The sequence below is a fragment of the Mugil cephalus genome, chromosome 13 (assembly GCF_022458985.1).
Source record: "Mugil cephalus isolate CIBA_MC_2020 chromosome 13, CIBA_Mcephalus_1.1, whole genome shotgun sequence".
Taxonomy (NCBI): domain Eukaryota; kingdom Metazoa; phylum Chordata; class Actinopteri; order Mugiliformes; family Mugilidae; genus Mugil; species Mugil cephalus.
The window spans coordinates 22,959,361-22,984,011 of NC_061782.1; the positions used below are offsets into that span (position 1 = coordinate 22,959,361).

General features: G+C 40.9%; 1 protein-coding gene across 1 annotated transcript; it reads left to right on the forward strand.

Annotated features, from left to right (window-relative positions):
• Positions 1–327: 327 nt before the first annotated feature.
• On the forward strand, positions 328–24,070 carry LOC125018743 (1-phosphatidylinositol 4,5-bisphosphate phosphodiesterase beta-1). Its single transcript, XM_047602957.1, has 32 exons — positions 328–707; positions 3,566–3,643; positions 4,618–4,686; positions 5,715–5,855; positions 5,969–6,048; positions 7,008–7,061; positions 7,716–7,791; positions 8,218–8,318; positions 9,067–9,230; positions 9,967–10,113; positions 10,666–10,823; positions 11,490–11,572; positions 11,667–11,751; positions 11,846–12,011; positions 13,456–13,511; positions 15,015–15,111; positions 15,400–15,484; positions 15,760–15,884; positions 16,581–16,735; positions 17,150–17,317; positions 17,703–17,802; positions 18,309–18,413; positions 18,916–19,028; positions 19,108–19,258; positions 19,377–19,430; positions 19,536–19,713; positions 19,876–20,008; positions 20,156–20,232; positions 20,408–20,497; positions 20,671–20,728; positions 20,897–20,983; positions 21,746–24,070. The coding sequence occupies exons 1-32, from the start codon at positions 609–611 to the stop codon at positions 21,896–21,898; spliced, it is 3,486 nt and encodes a 1,161-aa protein (XP_047458913.1). The 5' UTR covers positions 328–608; the 3' UTR covers positions 21,899–24,070.
• Positions 24,071–24,651: the final 581 nt, after the last annotated feature.

The window sequence follows — 24,651 nt, forward strand, 5'->3', positions numbered from 1 at the left end:
TTTCTCTCTTCTTCTCCTCCTCTCGTTTCTCTCCATCTCTCCCACTCTCCTCTTTCTTTCTCTCTCTACCTCTCCCTGTCGCTCCTGCTCTCCCTCTCTTATCCCTCCCCCATCTGTGGGAAGCTGCCGTTGTGCGCATGTCGCCTATGAGTCAATTTGTGGAGGCAGCGCGCACACACACACACACACACACACACACACACACACACGCACACACACACACATATCCTGTCTCCCACGAAGGCATCTGTTTCAGTCTGTCTCTCTGTGAGATGCAGCACCAACACAGGAGAGAGGGGGAGACGAGCAGAGGGAGGGAAGAAGAAGAGAAGAGGGAGGGTTAAGAAAAGAGAGGTGTGAGTAAGGAAACAGAGCAGAAAGGAGGAGGAGAGAAGAGAGGAAGGAGTGAAATTAAAAAATAACAGAATAACAGAAAATAAGAGAGTGAACAGAGAGCAAGCAAAGACCTGATGAGGAGAGGATGCTCCTGCAGCCTGACTTCTGAGGAGTTTGGGACATGACTGAGATGCAGCATCCCACCATCTGAGCCTGAGCAGCCCCTGTTTGCGTGCACGTGAGAGCGCGTGTGTTAATGTGTGTGTGAAGCCATGGCGAGCGCTCAGCCGGGGGTCCATGCGCTGAAACTCCAGCCTCCCTCCGTCTCTCACACACTGAGGAACGGAAGCAACTTCATCAAATGGGATGAGGTAAGGGCACAGGTTTTTCAGAGTACTTGCAAAATAAAAAAAAAAAAACGACACACTAAAGACATTCAGAATTTTTTCCTTTTTAGACTCTTGCTGTTTTCGTTTCTTTAAAACACTGTAAGAAAATGATTTCACACTGAACCGCATCCAGTTGAATTAATGTGGAGTGTGAGAAAACGAGGAGGAAGAGGAGGAAATGTGCCATGTTGTCATATGTGTTTACTATTCATTTGTTGATTGAGCTCTGGCAGTAAGCACCTGTGGGTTAGACGCCAGTGAGACAGACAGCAGCGTGGCTGTGTGTTTCTTTGAACTGTATTCATGGTCAGTTTCTCTATTGCCACCTGTTGTCACAGAATTCATTAATATGCCTTTTGCTGCGTTTATTTAAATGAGTGCAAAACACACACACACGTTGCTCCTTCATTCCCCTTCACCAGCGTAGTCAAACACATAATTGTGGGTATTTGAGCCGTGTGCGTGCATGTGTGTGCGTGCATGTGCGGGGTGTGTGTTGGTATGCTGAATTGCGGAGCCCTGACAATGAGAAACGTGCCGTCCGGTTACTATGGTAACTGGCATGGTTATAACCACAGCAGATCTGAACAGATCCAATGTATGTGAGGAGGAATGGATGTTTTGTGTGCGTCTATGTGTGTTTACTTCAGCGCAGCAGATCCAGTATTGTTGAATCCATTCATGGCAGTTTTGGTTTGTGAATTTCTCCAAGATGTGGAGCTGAGCTTTATGAAAACTAGAACTGGTTGCCAGGGCAACCAGTGACAACCAGGGATCTAGTTAGAACTTTATTAAGGCCTGCAGGGACATTTACATCTGTAAGTTGTTCAAAGATGGTGGAACCTGTAAAGTTGGAGGTCACACATTCAGTAGAAAGAGGAGGGCTTGTGTGTGTAGATGAGCACAGGAAGGATGGGGCAATTAGTAATTTGTCTCAAAATATGCCGAAGATGGAAGAAGGAGAATTTGTCAGTGATGGAGATGAGTTGTGACAACATCATAAATCTTAGGGCTTTGTCTCGGGGCCTGTTCAGTTCTTGGTAGCACACCAGCTTTGTTGGGAAAACTACAGCTTAACATGGAACTTTGCCCGGATACTTCAGAAAATTCTACCATGTACAATTTACTTTTCTGAGGTGAACCTTTGAGCATCTTCTTAAAAACCTCCATAGCTGACATAAAAAGTTGATTTACTTTTGCCTGTTCGATTTCATTCATTTAGTACACATCCACTCATGACCATGTCATGATGATTCTGGTTCAGATTCCACTGATACCTGTTTCTTGACGGGAATCAAGATGTGAACTTGATCTCAGCCATTTCTTTGAAAAAACGACCAGGGTCCAGGGTGCTCAGGAAGATTTTTATGCCTATGACGAGGGTGCTGTTTGGAAAGGGGCATAAATAGGAAAGCTCAAAAGAAAAGCCCAAGGCACTCCTCTAACTCGAAAAAATATGAAAAGCCTTTATGAGATGGCTATTTCATAATGAAATGGTTAAAAACATAACTAGTAAAAAACTGGACAGTGGGATACAAGTGACATGTAGCAGCAAACAGCCTTCCTCAGGGTGAAGAACACTGTTTGCCAGATTGGCTTTTTATATTTTTTCGAGCTAGAGGAGTGCCTCGGACTTTACTTTTGAGCTCAGCCATTTCATTGTTGGTTAAAAGGCCTTTACGTGCGACTGTTCGTCATGCTTTATTCATCTTAAACAGCTCAGACAGCAGAACCCATAACCTTTTCAAGAAATGCAGAATATAGGGACCTTTAGAAGTACACAGTGCAAGTATTGTTGGAGATAGTTTTCCTGCACAATAGATAAAGCCAGTAGCTATATTAGTATTATTATTTCATTATAAATTAGATACCAAATTTGCACTTTTCCTCTGTTTTTAACAAAAAAAAAAGAGAGATGTAATCTTTCTGTAATATTTTATGACACAGTCTCGTAGAAAAACAACCTGATGGCCACAGGAGTAGAAACACTCATTTGTTCCAATGACTTAAAGCATGGGTCAATGCCAAACCTTTTATATACCTTATATATCAACACAATAATGGTTCCCTGGAATGTAGTATTATAGCTAATCACCTGCTTGATTGTCAAAATGCTGTGAAGTCAAACAACTTACAAATCTGTGCTGTGAAATTTTCTGTTTTAAAATTCAGTGTGACATTTCTTGTTTTGTTTTGTTGAATTTGACTTATCAGATAACAGACTTATCAGACTTCTAACCTTTGGCTTTAGACTTCTCATTTTGAACCTGATGAAATGTGGAGCCATTAAAATAACAGTTGCATATTGTGTTCTTAATAATATATATTTTTTATAATTTGGTTTATGATTTTGCAGATGATTTTTAGGAATCACACAGATGGTGTGATCTGAAAATGTCAGCAAACGTGTCTCTCTCTCTCTCTCTCTTTCCATTTTAAGCTTTGTCTCATGAACTGTTCCTGCAAAGGCTTTTCAGTGAGCAGAGACACCGATTAAAATCAGACATGATGGTTTAACATAGGATATTAGTTAGATGTCATGAACACGGCTTTAGTTTTTGAGATATATTAGTTAAACTGTGTTTTTAATTAACACATTGCAGAGCAAACTGTATTCTGAGATGTAAAATGATATTCTGCCCACCTATGAATCCTGATTGTTTTCTGCCTCCACAAAGGTGAACAGTTACGTTTTCTTAGTGAGTAAACAGTGATCCACTGAGAACTACTTTCTATGAGCAGTACATTTTCTATGATACCGAAGCGGTTTCTGAGTGAATTACAATACAGAAGAAAATACAGACTTACTTTTCTCTGTGTTCACCTGCCATCCTCTCCAGGATCTGTCTACTGTCAGCCCAGTGACTCTGCATGTGGATTCGCATGGATTTTACCTCTACTGGACTGACCAAAATAAGGTTGAGCACGCATATAAACACAAACACACAAACACACACACACACACACACACACACACACACACACACACACACACACACACAGGTGTCTTGAATTGCGTCAATGTGCTGCTCAAGATTAAAAGCTAATCTGATGAGGATCAAATTTAGCTTCAAAGTTAATTAACAGAGTACACCATTATTAAGGAGTCGTCAAAACATTAGTAGCATCAGTATTTTTTACCCAATAATGTTTTCATGTTATTGAAGTCTTAGTTTTAAATGAGAACAGGCCAGAATTATTCTCCATTTTCATTTCAGACAGGGTCCTTTCGGTGTCCGTAGCAACAAACATGCTATAGCCGCTACATGCTAACTGTTAAGCTAATGCTGAGCTAACAACGGGACCAAATTAATGTAATAAAAAAACTGTAATAAAATTCAAAAATGGGTTTGAACACAGCTTAAGTCTTCAGCTGAGATACACATCTGTGTTAATACATGATGTGAAAAATGACAGATATGCATCGTGAAGTTGTTCCTCAGCCACCATAATACAATGAAATTAGTCTTATTAAAGGACAAAATGATTTACTGGATATTCTACGTACAATTTATTGTACATTATAGTATTATTGACATTTTTAATCGTACAGTTGGAAAAATTATCGCACAAATACGGAAATGATTACACATTTGTAAATGCTGCTGCACCCATCAGACTTTATAATTTTTTTCATCTAAACATGAAGTTGTTTTGCTTATTTTTTTTAATCTATTTTATATTTGCACTAAGCATGCAGTGGATTATAATATGATACACTGTACAGTACAAGTATTGCATAAAGCCAGCATTAAGAGACAGCATGTGAGAATCGATTGCCACACACACACTTTCTCTCCAGGTGGGCCTAAATCCTTAACAGGAAACCGGAGGAAGCGTTCAGCTCCCAGTAACCGCCGACGCTGTGTGTGTTTCTATTGGTTTCCATTAGGATACAGAATTATTGGATCTGACCCTCGTAAAAGATGTCAGGACAGGCAGAAGCACCAAAACACCCAAGGTACCACCAGCTGTCCGCCTCCATTCACCTTAGTTTGACCTGTCGCCCTTCATGTGTCAAGACTTTGCTGCTGTGTCTCTTTCCTGAATTACCTCTGTCCTGGGAGACAACCCGGGACGTCTCACTCAGTGGTGGTTTGTCTTATGCAGCAGAGCAGCAGATGTTTTATTCATTACATTTCAAATTGACAGTTTGATTTCATGTTTGTACCATCTCTCACACCTGGAATTATTCTTTTATAATATGTTCAGTCTGTTTAACATACATATGTATGCTTTATTCTCTTGCTTTGATTTGTATTTGTCTGCTGTTGTGCTGTATTTAATGCGTCAAGGCTGCCCTGCCACTGTGTTTTATTATCCTACCTCTGTGGAGGACATGTGCTTTGCTTTGCATGAAATTTTATTCTCTGTAAAATAACAAAGTATTTGGTATATTTTATTCAGTGGCAGCTGTAACACCGCTATTCTCATAACTGGATTTTTTTTTAAACATCATTTCCTTCTTCCACTATTTCCTCTTCGACTTTGTCACCCTGAAATGTATGCACATGTAGCTGCATGAAGGTAGAATTAAGCTCATTCTGATCCTTCTGTTGAAGTCTATTATTGAGTGAAGGCAGGTAAAAATATATTAGTCAGCTAATAGAAGTGATATGCTAATGATATTTTCAGTGCCATAGTGTAGCAGAAGCATATATAGTTAGTTATAGTTAAAACTGATTGAGAACTAACAGCATTTGTATCATAACTATATAACTGAAACACGAATTTCACTCAAAGGGGGGGATGTCAGTTTTATATTTTATCTACTTATTATTTGTAAATTAAGTTAAAGTGAATTATTTCCTCAGTTGGAACCACAACTCCTGCCTCAGTTTGATTTTCAACATTTTCCACCTTAAGTTTAGGCAGGTTTCCCACCTTTGTCGCTACATAATATACTCTCACCACGAGGATTGTTTAATTGAGAGGCAAGTACCTCCCTTCATCCCCCCTCGCCTCGTCCGTTCCCTCCCTGTCCAACAGGAGGCCAAGCTGCGGGAGCTGCTCGATGTGGGGAACCTGGTTGGTCGGCTGGAGAACCGCATGGTTACCGTGGTTACGGCTTCAGATCTTGTAAACGTCAACCAGCTCAACTTCATCGCTTCGCAGGAGGACGAAGCCAAGGTACTGCACAGAACAAAAAGACTCATGATGAGGATGAGGATGAGGATGAGGAGGATGGTGAAGATGATGATGATGATGATGATGATGATGATGGGATGTGGTGATTTTTGCAGGTGTGGTGTGAGGAACTGTTTTCTTTGTCTTCCAACCTGCTGAGCCACAATCTCAACAGAGACCACACTCTGCTGAAAGCGTGAGAGCACACACACTCACACACACACTCAGATTCAGACTGGGAGAGTTCATGTAAACAGATTAAAGGTCATATTTCTCTAAATACTGCAGCTGTGTCTGCCAGGCACTGTGTGCCACAGGAACGTAGTACTGTATTTACGCTAGATTCAAGTAGGGCTGCCACTAATGATTTTACTCTGATTATTGTAGGTTTGTTATTTGTTGATAATAATCAGTGGAATTGTTGTCCTATACACAATTCAGCCGTAACATTATGACCACCTTTTCAATATTGTGTTGGTCTCACTGTAGTCGCCGAAACAGCCGTCCTCAGGACATCCTTTGAGGCTTGCAATTTGCGAGGACGGGCCTCCATCATTTAGATTAGTTTGTCCAACACATCCCACAGATTCTCAATAGGATTGAGATCTGGGGAATTTGGAGGTCAAGTCTCGAGCCCCTTGTTGTGTTCCTTTTGGCTTTGTGGCTGTGGGTGCATTACTCTGGGGGCACTGCCATCAGGGAATTTGCTTCCATGAAAGATGGAATGGCACATGGTCTCCAAAGCATCACTCTGCCCCCACTGGTTTGCCTTCTTCCTATGCGAGTGCGTCCTGGTGCCATGTGTTCCCTGATAAGCAGTGCACGTGATGCATAAACGTGCAGGTCCATTGCTCTATGCTCCAGTTCTGAAGCTCATGCGTCGATTACAGGGGCTATCAGCAGTGGGCAGGAGTCTGCATGGGCACCCTGACTAGTCTCTGGCTACACAGTCCCATACAAAACAAAGTGTGTCAGATCTTTCCACTTCACCATAGTCTTACTACTGACAGTAATATACCTCACTCTCCCACAGGAGCCATGATAACCAGTTTTATTAATTTCACTTGTCAGTGGTCATTATGTTATGGCTGATCTGTGTATATTGTCAACATAGTAGATACTAAATAAACACCCTCTGTACTCTCTGTGTTTCAGCTATGTGAGGTTAACTCTTCAGCCAAATGCCGAGGGAAGGATTCCCGTGAAGAAGTGAGCTCCCGATCAATTATTACGTTTCTTCATCTTCACTTAATACCTTCTGTCAGAATGTTAACTTTTCAGGCACATGTTACAGCAGACGGCTGCGAGGAAATAGCCTGGCGAAATCTGCAGAGACACGCACAAACTTAAACTTTGCTCTTGCCCGTCCCTCGCTTCCAAAAATACACTTAATTCCATGTGCACTTGGGGAAGCAAAAACAGGGACAGAATTCACGAAGGTGCTTAATTCAGCACTGACCTGGTAATCAACCGCTGTCGGAGCATGAGATGGATAATACAGTTATGAAGGAAAGCCGCATGCTAGAGGCAGACCCAGAGCTGCATTAGGACCAGTTGATATCTTGGAATCGGATGTTTTAAAGACGTTTTGACTGCTTAAGAAGTTGTACAAGAGAGTGAGAGTGATCGGTGAAAACTGTGGTCGGGGTGACCAGAGGAATTTAGAGAAGTTTTTTAGGGTTGCGTCAGATAAATGTTCCTGGAGTTAGAGGGGAGGAGTACGACCAGTAAATTTTAGATGGTTAATTGGAGGGGGGCGGCTGAGGAGGATATTTTAGGAAGTTAAAGAGTAGGTTTTGTGTTGGTGGCATGTTGTGTTTAAGGATGAGCTGATAATGGTGTCACTGTCTTTGTCTATTGCAGCATTGTTCGGCTGTTCTCGTCGGACAGAAAGAGAGTGGAGAACGCGCTGGAGAACTGCAAACTGCCCTACGGACGGGTAAATGCTCCGAATGAATTCGTACTGATATAAGTATCAGGAGAGGTGCAGTCTCATATACTGTTAAATACTCCGCCGATGCATCCCGTCGCTTCATCCTGGCGCATAAAACATCCTTCCCTTCACCCATTTTCTCTTTAAGCTTTTATCTGATGCTTTTTGTACAGAATGACTCACAGTGCATGGACGGGTGAAATGAGCTCAAATATCTGGGTCATCAAGTTTTCAAGCAACCAATACAGAGAGCCAGACTCACATGAATCACACACTGAATATTCCTGTGAGCACAGAGAGATGTTTTTTTTTTTTTTAAATCGAGAAAAGTTGGTAAAACGTTGCTTTCATTTAAAAAGGCTTTTGAAAACTTTAAGAAGATTAAGCCTAATCTTGAAGCTATAAATTAAAAAAAAAATGTCTTTACATTAGGGCGAGAGCATCAAACTGGAGGACTTTACACTCGAGGTTTACCGGAACTTCTTGGAGAGTCTGTGTCCCCGTCCCGAGCTCGGCAGCATCTTCAAACTGCAGTAAGAAAGACAACTGAGCAGCTTCTGGACCCAGTGAAGTGGGAAGAAGTTACTATGCCAAATGAGCTGTTTTAAGCGTGTTGTTTTTTGCTTCAGGCCAGTTGCTTCTCTGATATGAGAAGGATGATGAATTATGATTCATCCTCCGTCCCACTGGTGCACAGAGAAGGTTTATCTTTAAATCTGGAGCATTAATCACAGTCTTCTGTCCTTAACATTTATCATGTTCCAAATCAGTCAGAAAGTAGTGGCTTCTAATTCGACTGTCAATATTTTTCTTTCATTCATTTAGTCTTTAAAATGTTAAAGAATACCCATCACTAGTTAGTTTCATTACATTACATTTTACTATTCTTTATTCGAGATAAAATCCTTTATTTGACTCTGAAAAGCAGTAGGCAGGTCTGAATATTTTATAATATTGGTTTTGTTTGAGAATATCTGAGTAGATTTTGCAGCCAGCTGCTGTTGGATTAGAACTCCCTTTTATTCAAAATAAAGTACTTCTAATCGTCAAATAACAGAACATGTTGGCGTATTGTAGTTCTTTTGGACAATGTGTCCTTTAATATTTCCAAAAAGCTTTTATTGGGACCGTCACCAGGGTGTGACTGTGTGAGTGAATGAACAATACATGAACAAAGCGCTTTGAGCATCTAAAAATGGAAAAGCAATATAAAACCAATGTATTATTATTATTATTATTATTATTATTATTATTATTACTAACCTCCTCCTGACTCTGTAGAGGAGGGGATGACGGGGCGCTGTCCGTCGATCAGATGACAGAGTTCATCAACAACAAACAGAGAGACCCGAGGCTCAACGAGATCCTCTACCCTCCTCTGCGTCCAGCGCAGACACACGCTCTGATGGAGCGGTACCAACATGACCAGGCACAACTGAAGCAAGGTGAGCGCACAAGAAAACAAATTTTTTTGACATACTCCCAAACAGCTAAATTTGCCTGATCTAAATTCCAAAATGTGCACTTGGATTGATACCAAAATGTTCTTCCAACCCACCCACATACCCACTGCTAAAATAAGAGGCTCGCACTTGAGTTACATGCTCTCAAAATAAAATGTGGTATCTACTCTGAATCCAGCATCAGCTATTGCACTGGATCGCTTCTTATTTTCCTTATGTTTGTGAGGTGATAATAATAAAGTCGGATCTCTGTCTCTCTCTGCTTCACACACTTTAGACATTAAACTCATGTATTTTAAAGGATTGCCATAATATTTCATATATCCTTTAAACAACTTTTATGTTCTGTATCAATGCAGAAATATTTATTTCCCCAAAAGTTTAAAAATGACCACAAAAGGAGCAGATTACAAAGTGTTAGTGTGGTTCTATTTGGAAGATATTTTGACATATTCTTATTCTTCTTATTTTCCGTAAGGATTTACAATCTTCACACATCATAATGGATGAAAGATTTGCATGGAAGCTATTTCAGTATGAAGGACAAGTCAAATGGGGGGTTCATGAAATATTTATCCAAAGAAGAGACATATTTCAGTCAGCACATTTGTGGATTCAGTTTTTTTTATTTTTTTTTTATTTTTATTTTTTGGAATACAGAGTATTTCTCACTTTTATCTCATGATGTTCTGTGTTCTTGTGTGGATGTTATCTGCAGGGGCGATCTCTCTCCAGGCGTTCTCCAGCTATCTGTCCAGCGATGAGAACGGAGTCATTCCGCCAGAAAAACTGGATCAGTCAGAGGACATGAGCTACCCTCTGTCCCACTATTTCATCAACTCGTCGCACAATACGTACCTGACAGGTACGCAGGCACAGCACACCTCCTTCTCAACACAGTTTCATTCTCTTAACAGCATCTCAGAAAAGTCCCTCCACTAAACACATTTTGCAGCACAAACAAAAGGAATTTAGGTGGCTTCAAAAACACACAGACCTCATCTGAACCCACCAAACCACTTGAGTGTGAATGGACTCAAAGGAAATCTGGCACAGAAGGGCTCAGCACACAACATGTGTGGGTTTAATCAAAATTATGCACAGACCAGAGACTTGTTGAACCTGAATCTAAAACGAGATGGCCTAAATAGTGATGTCTGGATCCTGGTGGGATTCAAGTGTCTCCTTCCTCTTCTTCCTCTGCTTCCATAGTATGTATGTGAGTCCCTTTGCTCGCACACAAGTATAAAGGAAAAATCGTTTTAAAATTGATGACGGAGTTTGTTGGTAAAAAAGGACTTTTGATCATGAGCAATACACAAACTATGTAGACAAAAAACTTTGTTGGGATACCTGGAAGTATCTTTATATTTGTCCCAGTTTAAAAAACACCTTATTTCCTTTTGTTGTGTTTCAGCGGGCCAGCTGGCAGGAAGCTCCTCTGTGGAGATGTACAGGCAGGTCCTGCTAGCGGGGTGTCGCTGTGTCGAATTAGACGTGTGGAAAGGACGGACTGCAGAGGAGGAACCCGTCATCACTCACGGATTCACCATGACGTCAGAAATCTCCTTTAAGGTGTGTTCAAGTGTCTGCTTGGATGCAAATGTCCCACAGACTTACAGACGGCGATTTGTTGGGTGTCAAACGGAAGGTGCGTTCAAGGAGCACATCTAAAAAGACAACTGGTTCTAAATGAGTAGCGAGAAGGTTAGATTTTTATTTGGGACCACCATGGATGGTGCCCACATGAGTCACACCCTCTTCATGTGAGTTTTATGTAGGCACCACCTACAGATGTTCCAAATACAAACCTAAACTTCCCATCAGTCATTTAGAAGCCTGTTGGATAGGTGGAAAAACATCATTAAAAAAGTGACTCAAGTCCAGTTACCTGCTAAAAGGAACACTGAGACACTTAAAAAGCAATTTAGCAACTTAATCTTGACCTTCTGGGTTTCTTTGCTCACAGTGTTTCTGTTGCATTGACTTATAGCCTGAATACATCTTTGGCAGACTTGTTCAGAAAGCCAGCTTTATGTTTTTTCAGGCCCTAGTTATTGTAAGATTGCATAAGATGCTGATGTTGTTCCTCTCTCAAACTGCATTTCAATTATAAGTGCATTCAAAATTTCCCTGAAATCTTCTATTTATTGTTTCAGCTTTAACATTTTCTTTTTCACTCTGCTTTGGTTAAATCACTGTTAATATCAGAGCTGATGTTTTTACTCATTCATTTTTCAGGAGGTGATTGAAGCCATCGCGGAGTGTGCATTCAAGACCTCGCCTTTCCCCGTCATACTCTCTTTCGAAAACCACGTAGACTCGTGAGAATCTCATCATACCTATTTTGATTTCCTCCAGTGTGTCGATTGACAAGTATGATTGATGTGTGTTTGCATCTTTTATCTGCCCCCTCAGATTGAAGCAGCAGGCCAAAATGGCTGAATATTGTCGATCCATTTTCGGAGAAGCTCTGTTGATTGACCCTCTGGACAAATACCCTGTAAGGACGGCTGGATTAATACCGGACTGTGTGCTCTGAGCAGACTACAGCTAATGTTACATTAATGTGTGTGTGTGTGTGTGTGTGTTTGTAGCTGGAGTCAGGCGTCCCGCTGCCCAGTCCTCAGGAGCTGATGGGCAAAATCCTCATCAAAAACAAGAAATCCCACAAACCCTCCAATAACACAGACACCAAGAAACTGATGGACCAACCTGCCAATCAGAGCAACGAACCGGCGTCTCCTAGCAACAACACAGGAGGTAAGACACAAAGACAAAGGGACTTTTCTCAGCCTTGAAATCCATGTGAAATGTATTCAGCGGCCGAGTCCTTTGTATCAAAATGCAGAATGGACAACTAGAAATGATTCTGGGGTTCCTCGGGCTGCAAGAGCCCGGAAACTGTGCATATACAGGCTTCGATTTAAGGGCAACACTTGGCATAAAATGTTTGGTCTCTGTATCTTTCAAACTGTTTTCACATTCAGTGAGCGTATGTCTTCACAAAAATGAGTCACCAGCAAATCAGCCACATGTTGAAGAGGTACAGTGATGGAGCTTCTGCAGCTGCTTCTGCTCACTGCTCCACGGAGAAACAAGACTGATCGGGACAATTTAGATTTTTATTTAGAATATGGATTTCGGATCTAAACTTTGCATCCTGATTATTGCACTGAATGTACTTTGGGGGTATTTTCTCCCATTCTTTTGCCTCTCCAGCGATGGGTCTGCTGACATTTTTCTCCCCTGCAGCCCTCTCCACCTCATCTGGGATGCCTCGGTAATGAGAAGGGCATCCCAGATGAGGTCAGGTGCTCCGAACACCAATTACACAGCAGTGCAGAGGGAAATTCAGGACGTTTATTGACATGTTTGATGCGCAGATCTTGAAAATAGGTCTGGGACTGAGAGCCCAGCTGTGCCTGAAGAGCACTAGTATCTGAGAATGAAATACATTGTCACTCAAAAGCCATGACCCTTGAGCTCCAGAGCTGTTTACTGGCCTGCAGGCAGCCGCTTATTTTATATACTGATCCTCTTCTGTGCACTTTTGCATTTGTCATGTGTCACTCAGATAGTAAGGGTGAAGAATTTACCTATTATTTGTGGATAGATTTTGACCCAGAGCTAAAGCAAATTCAGGCCAATGAACAAACAGAAAGACACAGTAAAATACAGAAAGATATACAAACGCAAACAATGCATGGCAGGAGGTGACTGAAATAATAAAGGATGAACATTTTATCCATGATTAGTTTCATTTGTCTGCATTTCTGTCTTGAAAATACAGGAGCTGGTGTTAAAATGATCGTTATTCTGAAACCTTTCCTCCAATTTAATTGGAAATATCCTCAAATTACAGCTGAGAGTCTGCATTGAGAGACATTATATTAAATTAACACTTGGATTACATGCATTATGGACAAAGCAATGCACATTTCACCGCGTGGATATGTTGACTACCTGCAGCTTCCATTTATTTGTCCCTGTCTCGGGCTCAAAGCTTTTCGCCAGCCTTCTGGCCCCTCTCATGGAGCTCAAGTTTTACATGGTGGCATTTTATTCGCAGCGACTGACTGCCACGCCTGCTCACCATTAACACAAGTCTGAACTGAATACATTGAGTCATGTTTTCTCCTGGTCTGTGATGTTTGACAAAGACGAACGTGTGACGAGACGATGAAGACTTGTTTAATTTTAACAGAGATGGAGGCTGAGAGTGAGGAAGACGATGATGATGACGATGATGATGGTAAAAAGGTCAGTGGTGACGTTGCACGGAGCTGAAGGAGGGTCACCCTCACCGCTGTCGCCATGTGTTAATGTTCACAAGTGCGTGTTGTTGTCGGTGATGTTTTTTTTTCTTCCTTTCCAGCGTTGTCATTGTTGATCTTGTTATGGACTCTGGACGGTGCTCTTTGTTTGTGCTTTATTTTTTCTGTCGTCTCTGCATTTGGTGTTGTTTATTTCTGTCAGTGTGGGCTTGAGCTTCAGCCATGCAAGTAGTGATTGTTTACCGTTTATTGTTTGATTTTTTTTTTCTTTTTTAAATAAATCACTAGCATTTCATTTCCTTTTCCATATCGTAAGACACATTGTGGACTATTCTTATGAAAACAAACAAAATCAACTCTGCACAAGCAGACATATAATCTTTTTCACTCCACGTATTCCTGCTCCTTATCAACTCACTCGAATGCTCAAAATGAATGCATCCTAATATAACAGTCCTGCACTACATCCTCCATTATGACTGTTCTCGTGTTCAATTGATGTTGAAACTGCGTCAGAAAGGTGGTCATGCTGTGTATTAGAATGGACTTTCTATATCACATCCACTAATGTTTAAAGTTACAATTTAATACCTAGCAGCATGGTTTGAGACAAAGGGGTCAGAGCAGAGCACACAAAGTCCTTGTATAACCTCCCCTTCTCCAAACTCTTCAGTGCAAAGGTTGATTCTTCCACAGATCTCACAGATTATTCATGTGGACGTGAGATTCTTTAACAGCTAGTTGATGTCTAGTGAGTGTACATTGCCCACAATACAAAACAACTACAGCTACATCAGTCACAGTCTTAAAAACAGGCTCAGCAAGAGACAACAGACAAGCTGAAATAAGGCTCCTGGACTTCTAAAGTTTCTTGAGGACGTTTCATCCAAGTAGCTTCTTCAGTTGTAAAAGACTGGACTGAGAGCTGAGTAGTATCTAGATAACTAGGGTCTGTTAAAAGACTTCTAGAACTGAAGAGCTACATGGATGAGTGGCAAAACGTCTTTTTTTGGTTATACTGTGACCTGGATGACCGAGAACCTTCACAGACATTTTATGTTGTGTTTATAGCAGCTAACATAGCCTCAAGCAGAGACGGGGAGCAGGTTTTTAGAGGTCTGGTAAGCCTGCTTATCCTCCAACTTTCCAAATTTTAATCGATGTTGACTGGTGTGAAATCACCGGAGGTCATTTATCAGATTTAATATATCACCGTCCTCACCTACGGAAGGATTTTACTCCCTAGTTTCCCCTTTCAGTTTCAGATCATACTGAATGAGGGGAAAATAGAGACTGCTAGAACATATGAAACGTACAAGAAAATAGAAAGCATTATAGAGGAGAGAAAAAAGGTGGAAAACAATTATCAAAAAATAACAGGACAAAGCTAAAAGTGTGGTGTGTACTGGTGCGTTTCAGATGTCTTGACCATGACACCGCTGTGAATTCACCATGTGACAGTGTTATTTCTGCTGTCGTTTTCTTTCAGGGCTCAGCGGAGCGAGAGGCAGTGGCTGCAGAGGAAATGTCCACTCTCGTAAACTACGTCCAGCCGACCAAGTTCAACTCCTTCGAAGCCTCCAAGAGTAGGAACCCATCTTTACTGTTCAGTGTTAATGTCTCACATTATTATTATGCTAAATCCTTTCACATCTTTCACATCCTCAGATTCGTCTTATTTCTTAAAATGACTTAACCAAAGCTATGAACTGTAGCTATTCCACCAAACAGGAAGTGAAATTATCCGAGTCTAGAGCAGGTGCAGGAATGTTGTAACCCTAAATAATTGCTCAGAAATGTGTGTGTGTGTGTGTGTGTGTGTGTGTGTGTGTGTGTGTGTGTGTGTGTGTGTGTTCTTGTCATTGTGCGCGCAGAGGCAGCCCGCTGTTACCACATGTCATCTTTTGTGGAAACCAAAGCTTTGGAGCACCTCACAAAGTCACCAGTGGAGTTTGTAGAGTATCCTTGGCAACAGTTACCACGGTGACAGCATACCATGGCAACCACATCTATACTTTGTGTTTTTCTTCTTCCTCTTTTGATGATGTTTTTTTCCTGTATAAGCCTTCCAGAAATCTGAGTCACAGGGCGACTTTTAATTTCCTTTTCATTTCAATAACAGCAGTGTTGTTTAAATGGACTGTATAGATCAAGCTTTAAAGCTTTTTATCTTAACAGTATTTAAATGTCCTTTAGGGTGTAGAAAAACATCCCCCTTAACTTGCTTTAACCAGATATAATAAATCCCAGTTGAGTCGCATCTACCCAAAAGGTACCAGAGTGGACTCGTCAAACTTTATGCCTCAGCTCTTCTGGAACGCTGGATGTCAGCTGGTGGCTCTCAACTACCAAACTATTGGTAACACACCATCACATTTCTCCCTGTGTAAAAGGTGCCTGGACACCAGGAGCCTGGTGTTTTCCCATCTCATGCATTTAACACAGACTTTGCCTCAGAGAAAATGAAGATACATAAAAGCATGCACATGAAACAGGTTAAACAAAGAAAGGGCGTCTTCCATTTCCTTCGAATGTCAGCGAATTTACTGCAACTTTATGGAGAAAGTAATTCTTTCCATTATAAAAGTGAAATGGATTATTTTGTACCAGTCATCCAAAGAGGGCAGGTCTGGTTTAAGACACTTCTTATTTTTGAATTTAGAAACCCAGTATAAGGTACCTATTTTGTGCCTAAAATATTTTATAAATTCTGCGGCAGAAATAAATTATTAATATAAAATATGGGGTGATAAAAAGCCTCCTTACAGATTTCCAACCAACACTCTCTGTGAACCTGAACAGGTTGCTATCCATTAAAATTCACAGTATTTCATCCACCCTTTAGTTTCAATGTCTATCTCACCTTTGTAGTACTCCATCTGTGAGCCACTTTGATTCATCATTGGGGAAATGGAGAAGAATTGTACTTCAGAGACCACAGATGCCCACAATAACCTCCACACTTTGCTATGAACGGCATCGACTACAGCTCCAACCTGTAGCTTTAAGCTTAGCTTTTGACATTGCTGTGTGTAACGTCAGCTTTCCATCCCAGACTTGTCCATGCAGCTGAACCTCTTCACGTTTGAGTACAACGGTCGGAGCGGCTACAGGCTGAAGCCCGAGTTCATGAGACGTCCGGACAAACACTTCGACCCTTTTACAGAAAACACAGTGGACGGCATCGTAGCGAACACCCTCTCTGTGAAGGTACACTCACTTTAGAGCCAATGCTTCAGTGAAAATGAGGCTAGAATAAGTGGCAATGTGTGTTTTCTTTTCCTATCCTACACACTTTAAGGGAACGCGCTTTGGCTATATACCAACCATTTTCATATCTCTGCAACCCTCAAGGGGACGTGCTTTAGTTTATAATTAATGCATGTAGTCAGAGTATTGAACACTGACACATTTTTTTAGCTGTTATATGCATGTATGTGTATAATGAATATGTGCTTAAAAAGCTGACTCTTCACTATGATTTAAGTAGATTACAACAATTTTTGTACAAGGTACCTTCATTTCAGAAACTAAATTGCAGACGTATCAACCTTATCATCAATAAAATGTAACCCTGCAGTGCTTGTTGCTCTACATCTTTGCGTCTCTTCCTGTGTGTCCCAGGTGATTTCAGGCCAATTTCTGACCGAGCGCAGGGTGGGTGTGTACGTGGAGGTGGAGATGTTTGGCCTTCCCGTAGACACCAGGAGGAAAGCTCTTAAAACTAAAACGTCTCAGAACAACAACGCCGTCAACCCCGTGTGGGACGAGGAGCCAATCGTCTTCAAAAAGGTGAAACACGTCAGAGAAATGGCAGCGCTGGATCTCATGCCACAATCCACCAGAGTTGCCAGAAATGAAGAAATATTGTACTGTCACTTTGAAATTGTACTAATGTACTAAATGTACTAAAGTCACACTCTAGGACAGTTCAGTCAAAAACAAAGATATTCTACGTAAGTTGAACTACAATGAGGAATAAACTGAGGAAAAACCACAGAAATAAACACAGACGTTTGAATGAAGCAACTGCTTTATTCATTGTCAGTCAAATATTGAGCTGTTGTATATTTGCCCTTTTATATCATATGGGCCTGAAACTATGGTTTTTGATGCTAATTATCATAAAAATATGATCATTTTATAATGTTCCTTTTTGATTTCATCTTTCCAACAGGTGATTCTTCCAACTCTGGCCTCTCTGAGAATCGCTGCTTTTGAGGAGGGAGGGAAGTTTATTGGTCATCGAATTATCCCAGTGTCTGCTATTAGACCAGGTATTTAATTATTTCATTCATATTTATTGTTTATTTTTGACCTTTAAAGTGATTATTTTCACTTGTTTTTTCCCTCTTCATTCTCTCTATACTCATTCAGTAAACGGATTGTACTAAATTGTTACTAAATTTAAAGCTTTCGTGAAATAGAACTGCAATGAATAACTATGTACTATGTCCAAAAGTTGTGCGGAGTAGAAAATGTGCGTTTCCTTATATGCAAATGTAATATACAAGTATGTAAGGTCCGTTTGTTTAGCCACTAATTTCTGTAGAGAACGTAAATATCATTATTTAAACAACTATTCTGTGTATTTCCCCCATGGAGGACACATCCTGCTGCTACCATCTTTAAAAACATGTTAACTTTTCCTTGGCGGTATGTTTTAAAAGACTCATTAAGATCTCTGTCTGCTGTCTAACTTCCTTCCTAGACTTTTAGATTATAGTTCTAACTACATGAGACTACATGAGACTCTCCATGCTGGTAAATGTTTCTTCTGCAGGCTATCGTTACATCAGCTTGAGGAACGAGAAGAACCAGTCTTTGATTCTACCGGCAGTCTTCGTCTACATTGTAGTCAAAGACTACGTCCCGGACACGTTTGCAGGTACAAACTTCTGTCAGAGCTGGACGTAGAATGCATTTTCTGCAGATGTTTGTATTTTCTGACTTCTGAAAGTTTCCACTAGACCCCCCTACAGGACATATGTAGTAGCTACAGTTAGGCTAATGAAAGTGCAACAATACATTCTTTCTTTCTGCCCTTCAGTTTTTATGAGTCTTTACTCAATAGATATTTAAACACAAGAAGTTGGAGACTAGATCTAACATTTTTAAAAATGTGTTAGATAGATAGTAACTATTAAAATTTAATGAAACCTATAAAACCTCACATAAGTCAATAATTAATAAGTTAAGCAGCAATATGGCAGCAGCATTGCAGTCCAGGCAGTGCCTTCAACACAAGTGAAATATTTATGGCTACTAAACTGATATGTTGATGCATTTTAACACCACTATCCACAAAACATCTACATCATCAGCTCCATAACATACATACACATACATATACATAACTTTATTGACGTGTTTCTCCATATTTCCACTAGATGTGATAGAAGCTCTGTCCAACCCTATTCGATATGTCAATCTGCTGGAGCAGAGATCTAAACAGCTGGCGGCTCTGACCCTGGAGGACGGTGAGGAGGACACGCAGACTGAGGTCAGGCCTGTTTCCGTCACGTTAAATCTCGGAGGCGCAAACGTGTGGCTGTAGGTGTTTTCTCTGTGTCGACGTGCAGGAGGAGACTGAAAGCTGCGCAGAGCGTAAGAGCGATCTGAAATCAGCTCCCCTGGAGAACGGACTCAGCCCTGCGCCTGGGCCAGCGGGTCACACCCCTGTTGCCACGACGCCCAAGGCTTCTGCAGCCAACCAGCAAGCAGCTACGACAGGTGAGCTTCCAACTGCAGCAAAGGAACAAATAATCTTAAATAAGCTAATACTAAATATTTCCAACTGGTGCTAAATGTGCAGTTTAGTAATGGTGATTTTGTCTTTTATGCATTTTAGAAGCAGCCAAACCAGCAGCAAAGACTGAAGACCTGGTTTTGAGTATTTTAATTGGTCAGTGTTTATATCTGTGTCAAATAAAATGACTGATTGAAGTTAAAAAAAAATATTCTTCAAATCTGGCACGCTGCATGCTGTGTGCCTCACTTGTGCCATCAGATGTTCCAGTGTGCACCATGGAGAGTCTGCAGCAGTCCAAGGTTTACCAGAAAGAGCAGAGACGTCAGTTCAAGGAGCTGAAGGAGCTGGTGAGGAGGCACCAGAAGAAAACCTCTGAGCTCCTCCGAGAGTTGAACAACAAATACAAGAAGACAGCCCGACAGTGCAGCAAGAGCAGGTACGTGCATGCAGTGTTTCTGTTGCTGTTGCTCTAAGAATTTCCTCTTTTTATTTTATTTTATTTTATTTTTAGCAGTATGGAACATGCATGTGGCTCACTGCAGTCCCCCTGTTAATGTGGTCTGAAAGGAAAAGTGTAAAATTTTCTAACCTTTGTCAGGAGTTCGTGCTCGGACAGCGAGAAAGACGAGCGTCTCCAGCAGCTGAGAGACGAGCAGCAGCAGCAGCTTCTGGCTCTGAGACAGGAACAGTACTACAGTCAGAAATATCTACAGAAGGAACATATTAAAACGGTAAAGTCGACTAACGACCTGAACCCCTGTCTGTGTCTCTGAAATGTTAAATGTGAAGGAACTTGCTTGAGACTCCTTTGACATGGGTGATTCAGTTCATGGACGCTCTGTAGGACCTGACCATGACTGAGTCTCTGTTTCCTCCAGCTGACAGAACGACTGAGCAGCCTGGCTGAGGAGAGTCACAACGCCCAGATGAAGAAACTTAAAGACATCTGTGATAAGTACGATATAAATCTGTGACCAAAGTCTTGCAGGTCTTCAATCTATAACATTTATCAAGTTAAAATTCCCCCAGTTCAAAAGCTCTAAATGCCACTAATATTAATTATTGTGCACAGATGTTACTTAAAATTTTAATTCGGGTTCATTCCAATGCTGCTGATCCTGCTGCTATAGGGAGAAAAAAGAGCTGAAAAGACAGATGGATCGAAGGAGAACGGAAAAAATCAACCAAGCGAAGACCAAAGAGAAACATCTGGCTGAGGAGTAAGAGCTATGGACACACACTCACACTCCTGTATCTATCTGTCACCTCGCCTCACCTCACCTTAGACACCTGCTGTAGCTTTTTCATCTGCATGCCCCGTGCACAAGCCTGAGGAGAAAAATATTTATCCAAAACCCAATCGAGCTCATCCCATCTGTCTGTGTGTTCCCAGGGAGAAGATAGAGATCAACAAGTCCTATGTCAATGAAGTCGTCCAGAACATAAAGCGGGTGAGCGGCAGATGGAGTGGAGGGAATTTTTCATGGCTGAATTCTGAAGAGATGATTATGAAAATTTTATGGCTGCAACTCTATTTCTTCCTCTAGCCGTAGTCCCGTCTTTCCATAATCATAAAACGCTTCATAAAACTCTTTGACTGCCCGCCTGTTTATCTCCAGCTCGAGGAGACTCAGGCGAAGCGCCAGGAGCAGCTGGTGGAGCAGCACAATGATCTCCTGCAGGAGATACAAGACCAGAAACCAAAGGTGAAAATGGAAATGAATGTTTCTGTTCGTTATCAAGCGCGTTCAGTTTTTGTCTTGCAGTGGTGAAAATTCTTACACACTGGACTCCAGGCTGGTGCCAAGTCTGTGGCTGCACACCCACACAGCTTAGAGTCAGTCCTGCTGTCAGTGCGCCCTCTGGTGGCCGTGCTGGAGCTCTTCAGCCTTTGGCTGGAACATCTGACAACAGCTGGTCGCTTTTCTAAATGTTCCGTCCATCTATTCATCTAAACAAAACAAGTTTATGGCTCTTTGAACCGGATTGTGTGTATCCATTCTTTTTACAGAGCTACTCAAATGACAGCTCATTTTGATATGTAATTATTTAGATGCCAGCCTGGGGAAAACTTATTTTATCCTCAAAATAAACATTGTGATAAATTCGGATCGGAGCTATTCAATCTTAAACATCCTACTAATACATATTCTCTTTGCAGGATATGTGAGTTTCTCAAAAATAGACAGAACTTATTTATCGTGTTCTTTGCACTGACCGCAAATCCACTGCTGCTCACCTGTACAACATCTCTGCCAACAACATCATCTCAAAGCAAAACAGGAGCGCATATGTGCAACTGTGTGAAACGCACCAAAATATAAAGAAAATGAAAGGATGAAAAGAATAAGAAGGAACGGCTCACACCTGCAACTCTGTTCCCATTGTTAGCTTTAAAGAGCCTGTCTGTAGGTTCGGTTCGTTCACCAACGTCACATCTCTAACCATCAGTCAATGTGACTCTCCAGCTGCAGGGAGCTGTGGAGGCAGAGTTTCAGGAGAAGTTCGATCGGTTGCCCGGAGAGATTCGCGACTTCCTGCAGGACAGGAAGCTGGAGGTCAGAGGTCACAGCAAGTCCCGACCGTCGACCCCACATGAAGCTCTGTCAGGGGAGGACTGAGGAGAGAGGTGCATCAAGAAGTATAATGTCAGCTGTGGAAAGGAGGAAATGAGAAGGAAGCGGGGAGGTTTGAAGGGAGTAAAAGACTGTTATTTTCCTTTTTAATGGAAGAATGCTTTAACTGTTTATTTTATTTTTTTATTCCACTATAGCATGCACTTTGCTGTACTTCAGCGTTTAATCACAGCCCATTTAGTCTCATTTTCTGTCATTGGTTACAGAAACCTAAGAGTTCGTTCTGCATGACAACCCCTATCTATCTATCTATCTATCTATCTATCTATCTATCTATCTATCTATCTATCTATCTATCTATCTATCTATCTATCTATCTATCTATCTATCTATCTATCTATCTATCTGACTGTATCTCATACACACACATAGACACTACACAGTCAACGCACATTTTTCTCAACAAATTCTAAACAACTATTCCTTTGACACATATTTCCCGCTGGGTGAAATGGCCTCAGAGCAGCTCCACTGGAGCAGCTGGGGGTTAATGACTTTGCTCAGGGGCACCTCACTGGTGGTTAACGAGGCAAAGTCTCCCCCCAGTCTTAAAATCAAGTAAAGTTCCAACTAATGCTGCTTACAGGCCGTACTGGCTACCATGTACTTTTAATGCACACACATCTGTCCATTTGGGAAACCTTACTCATATAAACTAACTTTAAAAAGCCTAAAAAAGTCTTTTAATACTCACTAACCTCTTAGGGAAATGTCAGAGAACTACGGTTTGCACTTTAAATCAGAAAATATAAGTGGTAAAACTCTTTAATTGTGCACTTGTTTCCACTCATTACTGGGTCAAGGTGTAATGTGTGATTCTATTAATTACCAAACAACAGTAGCATCAACTTATATCTTCACATGTCTGTAATTTAGAGGTTGCTTATAATTTTTACACATGATTGTGGACTCCTAAGTTTTTCTTAAGGATCAACAACAAAAACTTCACACACTTGACGAAAGAGATAAACTTCATTTTCAACCTTATGGCTAAATCTGAAATTTCAAACAGTCAAGCAGTGTGGACAGTGGGGAAATGTGCTCATGATGCATTTCAAAATCAGCTATAAGCTGAGATTTATTATATTTATTTATTTATTTATTTTAGTGTCATGATTTTATGTTGCTCCCGCATCTAATGTCATGTAATAACTCTAGAGCATATTATCAGGCTCATTGTGTGTGTGCGAGAGAGAGAGTGTTGTCCACATTAAGACCTGAGCAGGAGTAAAACCCATATCCAGAACACTAAAGAGGCTCTTGACACACTTGGTTTGGAGTAAATAAAGAAGCAAAAAAAGAAGGATGTTAAGAACTTCTGTTTCCTGTATTTCATGCTGGAAGACGCTTTGATCATTTAGGTCCTGTTTAGGTACTCTGATCTATTAGATGCTTCTTTATTTACAGACTCATTCATGAGATTTTTGAGAGAAGGTTTCTGGTGAGTGGTTGAAAATCACAGAGACGTTAAAGGGACGGAGTAAGAAAGATTTTGGGATTGACTCATATCTAATTTCTGTGTTTCTGACTAATGGCAGCAACAGTCACAAATGATCCGGCCGTCAGAAAGGCCTCAACGTGTGCTGCCACTGCATGATCTATTTGTTTTGATGTGAAAGTACACAGTCATCACCCTGATTTATTGGTTGTTACTTAAGCAGCAAGAACTTCTTCAAATGTTTTACTCTGTTGTAAAAATGTAAAATGAATGGAGCCCGTCACTCTTTGTACAGTGATCTTCCAGAATTTGTTGGAACATTTTCCACGATGTGTTTTTCCTCTGGACTTATTCCTCTAACGCCAAAGCTGCGTTCAACAACCCTCTTTTTTTCTGCTGGGAACCATTTTCTTCAAATTCAAGCCGCTGTTGATTTAGTCTGGACCCAAATTCTTAAAGGTAGCCTGTAGTTTTTAACGGCAATAAATTGGCTCATTGCTTCATGCTAAGACCTGAGTACCTCATTATTCACTAAATTATCTGATAAATCACTTCTGCAAAGTGGCTGAAGTTCTCTAGCGAAATGCCTTGTTGAACGCACCCTGGCTTTAGTGGTTATACTGAGCATGCTTTATTGTCTTGGATTTCTCCACCAGTTGAATTCTTGGTTTTAATGAATGCTATTTTAAGACAAGGACTATTAAAACATTTGATCTAAACACAAAGTGTTATTAGTTTATATTTGTTACTGTTCTGTATCTGAGTTACTGCGTTAAGACGGGTGTTGTTATGGAGGAGGAAGCGGAGGAGGAGGGTTTTCAAGCTTTCACACTCTATTATATAACAATTACACACACAGTTCATGTCAGAGTTAAAACAAAGTCAAAGTCTTCTTGAAGATGTTCCACCTAAGTGCTCAGCTCTAAATGGCCGGAGGGGAGTTAGGGTTTTAATTAGGAATATCTGTGGGTGGTGCCCACTTGAAACTTACAAAACACTCACCTACAACTGTAGGAATTTGTTCCAATTAAATTCAGATTAAGGTGTGAATGGAGTCAAAACCCCTCTCCGAATGAGGAAAGTGGACGGAATTTTCAGCCATTTACAGCACAGACACTAACGTCTGTGTCAAAACAAGTTCACCCTGCATTCGCACCAGAGTTATCTGTTTGTTTTTCCACAATGTGATTCTAGTGATAGTTTTATCATTCCTACATGTACAGCTTGAAAATTTGCTTTTACGAACAAAACTTGCAAACAAACACAAATATTTTTACTTTTTCAAGCTTTTTTTAATTGC